Raw genomic sequence first — 11,998 nt, 5'->3', positions numbered from 1 at the left:
GATGTTGGTCTTCCAAGGTATCACTTCACCTTCTCCCTTCGGCTGTCCCTTCAATACAGATCTGCACAACATTCCATTTAGCTGGGATTCCTGAAAGTTTTATCCACTTGCTACCAAGGTATGCATTAGACAATAGCCAATGGTTCCCAGAAGCGCAGCCATTCGAATCTAGCTGTGAGAGCACATATTCCAGGGCATACAAATGTCCCTCCTCATCCTGCATATTCTGTCCATGTCCTGTACAGCCGTTTCCCTCCCAGCTGGTACCCCGCCAGGAAAGCCTGGTGGTATTCGAGCTGTTGAATCTCCAGGCTACTTCTGAGGCCTGCTGAGTCTGCGGAGTTTCTTGAGTTGACTGAGCAGCTCAGAGATAAAAGGCTGAAGGAGAAAAGATAAAAGTGAGGTGAAGAATCCATGCCCACCCATCACACTTCTCTCTTCCTCTTTCCCCAGCCTTTCCTAAATCCCTTTATGATCTTGTCTCAGAGCCAGGGAGGAGAAAGATCCAGGGCCAACCTTTGTGTTATTATTTAACTTTGAAAGTGCTAGAGTTTGCATTCAGGGCCTTGCACTTGCTAACCAGGTGTTGTACCACCTGAGCCACATCTCCACTTCCAGCTTTTTACAATCGAAGATAAGAGTCTCCCAGACTTAGTGGGTGCCAGTGGCTCATGCCTGTAAATCCTAGCTACTCAGGAGACTAAGATCTGAGGATCACAGTTCAAAGCCAGCCCGGGCAGGAAAGTCCATGAGTCTCTCTTTTTTTTTTTTTTTCTCTGGGCCTGGGCACTGTCCTTCAACTCTTCCGCTCAAGGCTAGCGCTCTACCACTGGAGCCACAGCACCACTTCCGGCTTTTTCTGTTTATGTGGTGCTGAGGAATCGAACCCAGGGCCTCATGCTTGCAAGGCATGCACTCTACCGCTGAGCTACCTTCCCAGCCCCGTCCATGAGTCTCTTATCTCCAATAAACCACCAGAAAACCAGAAGTGGCACTGTGGCTAAAGTGGTAGAGTGCTAGCCTTGAGTTGAAGAGCTGAGAACAGCACCAATGCCCAGAGTTCAAACCCCAAAACTGACAAAAAGTGGGGGAGGGGGGGCGGCTGGGAAGGTGGCTCAGTGCTTGCCTTGCATGCATGAGTCCCTGGGTTCGATTCCTCAGCACCACATAACCAAAAAGAAAAAAAGCCGGAAGTGGTGCTGTGGCTCAAGTGGTAGAGAACTAGCCTTGAGCTGAAATGCTGAGGGACAGCACCCAGGCCCAGAGTTCAAGCCCCACAACCGGACCCAAAAAAAAAAAAAAAAACCAAGATTCTCATGGATTTTCCTGCTCAGGCTGGCTTTGAACCGTGATCTTCAGATCTCAGCCTCCTTAGTAGCTAGGATTACAGGTGTGAGCCACCAGTGCCTGGCCCAGACATTTCTTTTTCTTTTTTTTTTTGGGGGGGGGTGTCTGGTCGTGGGGCCTGAACTCTGGGCCTGGGTGCTGTCCCTCAGCTCTTCAGCTCAAGGCTAGTGCTCTATCACCTGAGCCACAGCACTACTTCCAGCTTTTTTCTTTTTGCTTATGTGGTGCTGAGGAATCAAACTCAGGGCCTCATGCATGCAAAGCAAGCGCTCTACCACTGAGCCACCTTCCCAGCCCCTGGCCCAGACATTTCTTAAAATCTAGTCTTACGAATTTTTTATTCCCTAGGCTGGCCTCAAAGCATGATCCAATGATCTCTGCCTCCCAAAAAACAAGGATTAAAGGCTTGAGTTACCCTGTCTGACCCCAAGCCTCTCTTTCAAATATTCCTCTTCACTAGAAGCCCTCCTCTTCAGGGTCTCCTCTTACCCCCAGACCAGCAGAACTTTCTTACCTCTGTGGGGCGAGGACAGTTTTGAAGAATGGCCTGGGGAGAAGAGAACAGAGAGTAGGTTCCCCAAGCCGCAGAACTATCCCACAAGCCCCACTAGTGAACCAAGAATTCTCTCCCCTCTGCATGCTTCTCCCCTTACCACCCAAGGAGGGAGATCCCAGGTTCTTGGATTTCCCTTGGTCTAAACCCAGCTTCCAGTGGCCAAGCCCTGACCCCAAACTTCCAACCTACCTCCAACTGAGTCTTCTGATCTTCTGTGGAGAGTTCCATGAGTGCCTCCAGGTCAATCTCGGGCTCAGAAGGGGATGGATGGTCCTATTTGGGAGGAAACTGGCGCTCAGATAGGTCTGCCCAGCTGGTGCTGGAGCAGAGGTTGTATCAGGGGCTGACATATCCCAACCTTGTCTCCCTCTGATTTCCCCTGCTCAGCCCTCGCCTGTTAATCAGAACAGGCATACGTTCTACTTGATGAAAGGGTTGGAGTTCTTTTTTTGTCAGTCATGGGAGCTGAACTCGGCCTGGGCGCTGTCCCTCAGCTCTTCAGCTCAAGGCCAGCACTCTACCACTTGAGCCTCAGCCCCACTTCTGGCTTTTTCTGCTTATGTGGTGCTGAGGAATCAAACCCAGGGCCTCATGCACACAAGGCAAGCACTCTACCACTGAGCCACCTTCCCAGCCCCAGGGTTGGAGTTCTGTAAAAAATAATGTTTGGTGGGGTACTGGTGGCTAACACCCATAGCCTATAATCCTAGCTACTAAATAGGCAGAGATCTGCGCCAGCCCTGGCTGGACAGTCCAGGAGACACTTATCTCCAATAAACTACTCAGAGAAAGCCAGAAATGGCCCTGTAGCTCAAGTGTTAGAGCACTAGACTTGAGCAAAAGAAGCTCAGGGACAGCACTGAGGCCAGGAGTTCAAGCCCCCTGGCCAAAAATAATAAATAACTGGAATGAAGCACTGATTCATGCAACCCGCATGGATTGAAAAAAGTGAGAGAAACCATTTACTAAAAAGTGATCTATTTCATGGGCTTGGAGGGAAGCTGAGGCCGGAGGATCGTGAGTTCAAGGCCATCCTGGGCTCCTTAGTAAAACCCCTATAGAAGGAGGAGAAGGAAGAGGAAGAGGAGAAAGAGAAAAAGGAAGAAAGGAGAAAGAGGAGGAGAAAGAGGAGGGAGGGAAGGAAGGAAGAGAGAGAAGGAGGAAGGAAGGGAGGAAGGGTGGGAGATGTTAAGAGGAGCCAAAAGAAAAGAAACTGACTCCATCTCTAATGTAGTAGGAGCTTCCCCCCTTCCCCCCTCCCACTAAAAATTAAAATGTTGATGTCTGAATGTTAAAACTGGGAAGTTCCTCTACTTGCTATAATAAGATTGTATGACTTGCTGGACCATTTGCATTATAAAATGTGACAGATGAGGGCTGGGACGGTGGCTCAGTGGTAGAGCGCTTGCCTCACATGTATGAGGCCCTGGGTTCGATTCCTCAGCACCACATAAGCAGAAAAAGCCAGAAGTGGGGCTGAGGCTCAGGTGGTAGAGCGCTCGCCTTGAGCTGAAGAGCTGAGGGACAGCGCCCAGGCCCCATGACCAACAACAACAACAACAACACACACACACAAAGTAACAGACCAGCTTGTTCCTGAAAAGGACTTCCTCTGTTTGGGGAGACTTACAGGAAGATGACCCCACCGTTTGCCCACCGATTATGTAATCTCTCTGTGTGTCTGGCAATGCCATCGCCACCTGCCTATGGCCAGGCTCAACCACAGGGTGTTTTTGCCTTTAAAACCCCAGCTTGAGGACGGCTCAAGGTTTCAGTGTCAGCTCCGGAGTCTGTGCTGTATCCCTGGCCGGTCAGCCTTTCACTTCCCCAAATAAATCCATCTTTTTATATGAGACTGTCTGTGTGTGGTAGACTCTCTTCCCTGTAAGAGAGGGAGAGAGGGAGGGTGCCAGTGGCTCACACCTACAATCCTAGCTACTCAGGAGGCTAAGATCTGAGGATCGCCTTTTGAGGTCAGCTTGGGCAGGAAAATGCATAAGATTTCCTTCCTTCCTTCCTTCCTTCCTCTCTCTCTCTCTCTCTCTTTCCAATCCTGAGACTTGAACAGCCTAGGCACTGCTCCGGAGTCTCTCTGTGTTTAAGGCTAACACTCTACCACTTGAGCCTTAGCTCAACTTCCAGCTTTTTCTGAGTAGTTTGTTAGAGATAAGAGTCATACAATTTCCTGCTCTGGTTGGCCTTGAGCCAAAATCCTCATATCTCAGCCTCCTGCGAAGCTAGGATTAGAGATGTGAGCCACCAGGGTGCTGCTACCTGGGATACTTATCTCCAATTAATCACAGAAAGAGCTGGAAATGCCCATGTGACAAAAGTGGTAGAATGCTAGCCTTGAGCAAAAAAAAGAGCCCGGGGAAAACACACAGGCCCAGAGTCCAAGCTTCAGGATTGGGAAAAAAAAAAAGGAGAAAAAGAAGAGGAACAGTACAGAGAAGAATAATAGAAATAAAGTATAAAGATTAGAACTTTGCCTCTAGAAAGTATGAGTTCTGCCTCCAAAATCATTATTATACCATTAATGGGATATTCAACATATATGCTAAATACGATAGCTATCACAGTCAGGTGTGCATAATATGGGTTCAAATCGTAGCCCCAGTTCTTTTCCCTCCAAGTTTGTTTTTTTGTTTTGTTTTGGTCATGGGGCCTGAACTCTGGGCCTGGGCACTGTCCCTAGGCTCTTCAGCTCAAGGCTAGCACTCTACCACTTGAGCCACAGCGCCACTTCCGGCTTTTTTTTTCTGCTTATGTGGTGCTGAGGAATTGAACCCAGGGTCTCATGCATGCGAAGCAAGCGCTCTACCACTGAGCCACCTCCCTCCAGTTTTCCTGAGTTTGTTTGGCTTCTGTGAAGACCCCAAGACGGTCTGCGTCCCCAAGGGAGACAAAGCTCGACCCTCCAACCAAGGGACATTGAGTCCCACTTGACCCACAGCCATCCCAGGGCCGTCTGAGGCGGCCTGCGGGGCGGAGCCTGCAGGAGGCGAGGGAAGAACCGCAGAGGACAAGCGGCTGCCATGGTTGTCCTCAGCACTTAGCTGCTTCCTGGTGAGAAGCGTACGGACGGAGAGGAACTGCCACCTGGCACCTTTGGACAGCGGCCATGGCAACCACAGCCCGGGCGTTTTATGCCCGCCACGGCCGGGGAGCGGTCCCCCACCTGGCCTGTTTTTCAGTGTTATGGGTTTGTTATTGTGCAGCTTCCCGCTCCTTCACCTGGCTCAGAGGCTTGGCCGGAGTTGCTCTCGGGTGTCTGAAATATGAGGCTTTTCGTGCGAGTGTTCAATAAACAATCTGCAATTGGAACAGTACTAGAAGCAGGGTGGAGGTGCTCTGCGAGGTCAGAGTAGACAGAGGTCAAGAAAGTCTACCTCTCCACCAGTTCTGCCCACTGTCTACCCTCCACCAATGAGCCTGGAACGCTGCAGGAGACGCCCAGACACACCGCGCCATGATCCAGCAATCCTCCCCACCCCCACCAAGGAAAGGCTGACAGCTCTCCCCCAAGAGAAGAATCACAGGCCTAGGTGGGCACCGGATCTGTAATCCCAGCTAGTCAGGAGACTGAGAACTGGATGGTATTGTCAATGAAGCAGCAGCATTTGTGCTGACAATTTATTCATGGGACCAGGAGCCCTTGAAAATATGGCTAGTGTGATTGGGGGCCCAAATTTTCCTATTTACATAATTTCCAATTCATTTAAAGTTAATTGCTACACAGAGCTGAGAGCTACAGTACTAGACAAGATGGTTCTAGACAAGTCTATATGCTAAGCAAAAGAATATATATTATTTTATATATGTATATATGCATATATAGGTATATATATATATATATATATATATATATATATATATATATATAGCCATTCCTGGGGCTTGAACTCAGGGCCTGTGCAGTGTCCTTGAGCTTCTTTTGCTCAAGACTAGCACTCTATCACTTGAGCCACAGCCCCACTTCTGGCTTTTTCTGTGTATGTGGTACTGAGGAATTCAACCCAGGGCTTCATGCATTCAAGGCAAGCACTCTACTACTAGGCCACATTCACAGCCTAGAAGAATATATTAAGACATAAAATGTCAGATGTAGTGGTATACACCTGTAATCCCAGCACTTGGGAGGCTCAGGCAGGAGGATTGAGAGTTAAGAAACCAGCCTGAGGACACTGTGAGACTTTGTTTCAATTAATGAAAAGACAGACATAAAATACAGCAAACTAGCCTATAGTAGCATTTCCCTTTAACTATGTCATTACAGCTTCAAATAATCCTACCAAAGAGACATAAGACCTTGGGAGCCCCATATGCTGACAGAGTCTCAGGATGTTAAAAGGCCTTTCCAGATTACAAAGACAATTCCCTTTCCCAGCCAGCTGCAGGAAAAGGTCTCTCTCTAGATGTCTCTCTCCCCCCCCTTTCTGTCTTTGTCTCTGTCTCTATCTCTGTCTCTTTCTCTATCTTTGTCTGTCTCTATCTCTGTCTCTTTCTGTCTTTGTCTCTGTCTCTATCTCTGTCTCTTTCTGTCTTTGTCTCTGTCTCTATCTCTGTCTCTTTCTGTCTTTGTCTCTGTCTCTATCTCTGTCTCTTTCGCTGTCTTTGTCTGTCTCTATCTCTATTTCTTTGTCTCTATCTCTGTCTCTCTTTCTCTGTCTTTCTGTCTCTCTTTCTCTGTCTTTGTCTCTATCTGTCTCTCTGTCTCTCTGCTGTCTCTGGGAACACCTCGCATCATCTCTCCAGCTCCTGTGGAGGTGTCTGAGCAGGCCTTGCACCCCCGTTGGGCACCCATGCCACTCACCTGGAAGAGCTCCTGTACCTGGGCATCCACCCACTGCTCCAGCTCCAGCCAGCGCTGCAGGTGCCCCCGGTCGTACTTCACTGTCAGCCGGCTGGGTCTCCGAGACCTGGGCAACCTGGAGGGGTCCAGGTGAGTTCTGGACTCTGAGTCTGAGGATGATGTCCTCCTCCTCTTCTCAGAAGCCCACTGGACCCTCTTGGCTGGGCTGTCCGCGTCGGGGCTGGAAGCAGGGTTTGGAGACAGCATGGAAGGGTTGGCCTGAGCAGGGCACCGGGGGAAAATGCCAGTGTGGGCGGCAGCAGAGGGATGGCAGAACAGAGGGTGAGGCCCGGAGGAAAGCAGGGAGGTGGAAGGAGGGCCAAGGCTGCCTAGGAGGGGTGGGGGTCAAAGATCAACAGGCAGGCCTTTGTCTGGTGCTGGGAAAGCCAGGCTGCTGGCTTTTCTCTGCCAGTGAGTGGCACTCCAGAGCCAGGCCCCAGCCCCCCTTTCTGCAGCGGCTGGGCCCACGGGAACATAAAATACAGGCAAACAAAGATCCAGAGGCTGCCGTGCCTGGGAAGAGGCTGAGGGGGCCCTGGGTGCTGTGAGGACGGGGTCCCTTCCCTGCTCCATGGCCGGTGCTGGGACAGGACCCGAGCCACTCACCTGAGACCCCTCTGCCTCCTACCTGCAGCTATCAGGCGAGTGCCTGGCTGGCAGGGTCTCTTTTTTGGAGAGCTCCTGGTGGCAGTGCCCCTTTGTGGCTGGCTGAGGTGCTGTGAGCCTGGCCTGTGTGCTTGCTTGTAAAGGAGAATTTGTCAAGCCAGGTCCACCATGCCTGTCGCCCAGACCAAGGGCCGTGTTTGTTCTCATGTGACCCTACCCCATTCAACTACTTCCTCTCCGGAGGAATCCTGCCCACCTGACTCAGCCCAGGTGTGGACATATGTGCATTCTAAACAGAGGGCATTTTGTTTGTTTTAAATTTATTTGTTTACACAGACAAAGCTTTTTTTTTTTTTCCCCCCCGCAGTCAAGGGGCTTGAACTCAGGGGCTGGGCGTTGACCCTAAACTCTCACTTGGCTCTACCACTTTGAGCCACAGCTCCACTTGCAGAGACTTTCTTACCTGGGTTGGCTTTGAATCTTGATCCTCAGATCTCAGCTTCCTGAGTAGCTAGGATGACAGGGGTATAGCTTTTTTAATTAATTTATTTGAGACACTGTCTCACTATATATTCCAGGCAGCCTTGAACTTTTGATCTACCTGTTTCATTACACCTGCATCCTAGGTGCTGAGATTAAAGACATACACTACCACACCCACCATGTTGTTTAGTCCTTTATAAAAGGGGGCTGTAGCCAGGAGGGCCAGGAATTCATTCCTGTAATCCTAGCTACTCAGGAGGCTGAGTTTGGAGAACCAAGGTTAGAAGTCAGCCTGGGTAAAAAAAGTCAGCAAGAGTTCAACTCCGATTAAACAGCAAAATGTGATTGTAGGCATGCCTCAAGTGATGGAGTACCAGCCATAATCAAGAAAGCTGAGCAAGCTGGGTGCCAGTGGTTCATGCCTGTAATCCTCGCTGAGATCTGAGGACCGTGGTTCCTTCAAAGCCAGTCCAGGCAGGAAAGTCCATAGACTCTTACCTCTAATTAATCACACACACACACACACACACACACACACATACACACACACACACACACACCTTGAATGGAGCTATGGCTCAAGCGGTAGAGTACCAGCCTTGCCTTGAGTGAAAAAGCTCAAGAACAGCACCATGGCTTGAGTTCAAGCCTCAGTACCAGCAGAAGGAGGAAGAAGAGGAAGAAGAGGAGGAGGAGGAGGAGGATAGGAAGAAGAAGAGGAAAGAAGGAGGAGGAGGAAAAAGAAAGAAAGCCAAGCAAGAATGTGGGATCCTGAGTTCAAGTCTCAGTATCAGCATAAACAATATATTGCTGGGCATCAGTGGCCCATAACTGTAATCCTAGCTATTCAGGAGACTGAGATCTGAGGATCATGGTTCAAAGCCAGCTCAGGCAAGAAAGTCTGTGAGACTATTTATTTATTTTTTTGTTGGTCATGGGGCTTGAACTCTCAGCTTGGGCACTATCCCTCAGCTCTTCAGCTCAAGGTGAACGCTCTACTGCTTGAGCTACAACGCCACTTCTGGTTTTCTTTTTCTTTTTATTTTTATTTTTTATTTATTTACTTAGTTTTTGGGTCCTGTTGTGGGGCCTGAACTCTGGGCCTGGGCGCTGTCCCTCACTCAGCTCTTCAGCTCAAGGCTAGTGCTCTACCACTTGAGCCACAGCGCCACTTCTGGCTTTTTCTTTTTGCTTATGTGGTGCTGGGGAATCGAACCCAGGGCCTCATGCATTGCAAGGCAAATGCTCTACCACTGAGCCACCTTCCCAACCCCGCCACTTCGGCTTTTTTCTTTTTGCTTATGTGGTGCTGAGGAATCGAACCCAGGGCCTCATGCATGCAAGGCAAGCGTTCGACCACTGAGCCACCTTGCCAGCCTCCACTTCCAGTTTTCTAATGGTTTATTGGAGATAAGATTCTCACAGACTTTCCTTCCCAGGCTGGCTTTGAACTGTGATCCTCAGATCTCAGCGTCCTGAATAGCTAGGATTACAGGCATGAGCCACCGATGCCTGGCTTCCATGAGACTCTTACCAGAAAAAAAGTGGAGTTGTGGCTTGAAATGGTAGAGTGCTAGACTTGAGCAAAAATAGCTCAGGGGTCTGGAAATGTGGCTCAGTGGTAGCCTAGCATGCATGAAGCCCTGGGTTTGATTCTTCAGTACCACATACATAGAAAAAGCCAGAAGTGGTGCTGTGGCTCAAGTGGTAGCCTTGTGCTCAGGTGCTAGCCTTGAGCAGAAGAAGCTCAGGGACAGTGCTCAGGCCCTGAGTTCAAGTCCCATGACCCTCAAAACAAACGAACATTTAGCTCCTGCCTCTGGAGGCTACAAGTCTAAGATCTGGAACCCCATCTGGCCTCTTACAACTTCATCTCAACTTGGATGGTGGAAGAAGAAGGTGTTTCCAGAAGAGGTAGAAAGCCAGGAGGGCCTGCCTTACTCTCTAATAACCTGCTCTGGGGATCACCAAGCCAGTCTCTCAAGAATGAATGCAGTCCTTGAGAAAGGCATTAATCCTTAGTAATGACCTAATCGCCTCTTAAAGGCCCCACCTCCAAACTCCAGCTTGGCAACCTTCGTTCCTCTCAGGTTTCAGAAGGGACCAGCCACGCTCCAACAGTGGCAGCAGGTGTCCCCACAAATGATGGTTTTGGCAAGTTGAATCTGAGGTAAGAACGGAACTTCCAGATAGAATCAGAACTGGAAGCGCCTGAAAGCCATTGACCTGCCGGGGTTCCAGCCCTGGCGCTGTCATTTAACTGCTGGGTGACCTGCTCAGTTAGTTCACCCAAGTCTGTTTACTCATTGTTGGAATAAACACAGTACACACTTCCTCAGCTTGACTTGACTTGATTCCATTGGGTAATTGTGGGAAGTGCTTGGTTTGGATTTCTCAGTGACTGGTCCATGTAGGGTTATTTTTTGTTTTTTTGTTTTTTTCCTGTCTTGGAGCTTGAACTCAAGGCCTGGGCCCTGTCCCAGGGCTTCTTTTGCTCAAGGCTAGCACTCTACCACTTGAGCCACAGCAAGACCTACGGCTCTTTCTGTGTATGTGGTACTGAGTAATTGAACCCAACGCTTCATGCATGCTAGGCGAGCACTCTACCACTGAGCCACCTTCCCAGCCCCTGTTTTGTTTTAACGCTGTTTTGTTTTAGGTACTGGTACAGGGCCTGGAAAGCAGGGATTTGCTCTCACTTGGATTTTCTCAGTTCATGGCTGACCCTCTACCACTTGAGCCACCATTCTACTGCCAGTTTACTGAAGACAACTGGAAATAATCTTTTGTCTGCTCAGGCTGGCCTCAAACCTTGATCCTTAGCTCTCAGCCTCCTGAGTAGCTAGGGTTCACAGGTGTGAGCCACTGACACCCAGCTGATGTAGGTGTTTGTAACATTTCCAGAAGTGGCTGGTCTCCCATTTCATTAAGACTCCTCTAGGTAAAAAGGAAGCAGGACTCAAATGGGCCCAAACCCTTTCTTTCCCAATGTTTGCTTGCTTCTTTCCAGCATTGGGGTCACCAGTATGCCAGAGACTGCAGAACATGCTAGAAAATCCATAAAAAGGAGACATATCCCAGATTGCATGTGGGCAGCTGGGGGGGGGGGATGCTGCCCTTCCTGAAGGAAGACCTCCTTGCTAAGGGGGGGGGGTTGGATGAGAAAGGGAGGAGAGTATTCCCATTGGGCCAGGAGCAAAGACAACAGAAGAGGAGAGGAATCTTTTTTATTGGTGGGGGAGGAGGGTGTGGCATACACAGGGCAAATCCTGCTTGGGTAGAAGAGTGGTTTAAGGGTTTCCTTCAGGAAGAGTGGCAAGGCTTCCAGGAGTGCATGGTTTGTGCAGGACATTTAATTCAGCCTCTTCATCGTGCTGGACCCTCCAGGCCACCATGTCGAGCTTGTCACTGGAGAGAGAGTGGCCAGTTCCTGACGCGGAGCACTCCCTGGGCACTAGAGTGGGGGAACGTGAGCCCCAGAGGAGTCTCACCTGTGAGTGGTGAGGCCCCCAAACGTTAATACGAGACAAGGGAGGGTCTCAAACCCAAGGGAACACAGGATGAAGGGAAAATCGCAGTCGTAGGGTTTGAACTCAGGGCCTGGGCGCTGTCCCTGACCTCCATCTGCTCCAGGCTAGCACTCTACCACTTGGTGCCACAGCTCCACTTCCGGTTTTCTGGTGGTTCCCTGAAGGTAAAGATTCTCTTGGTCTTTCCTGCCTGGGCTGGCTTTGAACCGCGGTCTTCAGATCTCAGCCTCCTGGGTAGCTAGGATGACAGGCTTGGCACGGGCGCCCGGCCTGCCTGGTTTCTGACCGTGGTCCCCTGTGGAGGGCTGCCCAGTGGTGCACACCTAGCACCCCGATCCAGGTGCAGCCCCCCAGCTCCTGCGTTCCCGACCCGCCGCCACCGCCGCGGAGAAATGGAGATGATGTCCCGAGGGTTGCCTCGGGGCAGCGATGATCACGCTTTCCATCAGCTTTTCTCTCCTTTCCCGTCCCCTCCCCGCACGCCCGGCGCCCGGGGCCGGGACTGCGGGCTCCGACGGGAAAGAGAGGCCCGAGGCGGCCGTCCCAGGGCGCAGACCCGCCGCGTCCAGGCCTCGGGGGCTAGGGGCGCAGGGCTCCCTCAGACGGCCCCCCTCCCCCGAGCCT

The 11,998-nt window shown here is 50.6% G+C and overlaps 1 protein-coding gene across 1 annotated transcript; it reads right to left on the bottom strand.

Moving 5' to 3' along the window:
• Window positions 1-238: 238 nt before the first annotated feature.
• Window positions 239-6,962, bottom strand: Ppp1r14d (protein phosphatase 1, regulatory (inhibitor) subunit 14D). The gene is made up of 4 exons (XM_013010216.1): window positions 6,717-6,962; window positions 2,093-2,176; window positions 1,862-1,894; window positions 239-378 (listed from the first exon to the last, which is right to left on the bottom strand). Exons 1-4 carry the CDS (start codon window positions 6,960-6,962, stop codon window positions 313-315), a joined length of 429 nt encoding a protein of 142 aa, XP_012865670.1. The 3' UTR covers window positions 239-312.
• Between the last annotated feature and the right edge of the window lie 5,036 nt (window positions 6,963-11,998).

This window comes from Dipodomys ordii, unplaced genomic scaffold (assembly GCF_000151885.1).
Source record: "Dipodomys ordii isolate 6190 unplaced genomic scaffold, Dord_2.0 Scaffold11, whole genome shotgun sequence".
NCBI lineage: Eukaryota > Metazoa > Chordata > Mammalia > Rodentia > Heteromyidae > Dipodomys > Dipodomys ordii.
Note: the sequence above shows the minus strand (reverse complement) of the source record. Positions and strands in the feature narration are given on the sequence as shown.

Coding starts and splice junctions, on each gene's coding strand:
- Ppp1r14d (XM_013010216.1), bottom strand. CDS start 6,962: ATGCTGTCTCCAAACCCTGCTTCCAGCCCCGACGCGGACAGCCCAGCC. Junction 2,177..6,716: donor AGGTACAGGAGCTCTTCCAG/GTGAGTGGCATG, acceptor CCTCCCAAATAG/GACCATCCATCCCCTTCTGA. Junction 379..1,861: donor ACTGTCCTCGCCCCACAGAG/GTAAGAAAGTTC, acceptor TTTCTCCTTCAG/CCTTTTATCTCTGAGCTGCT.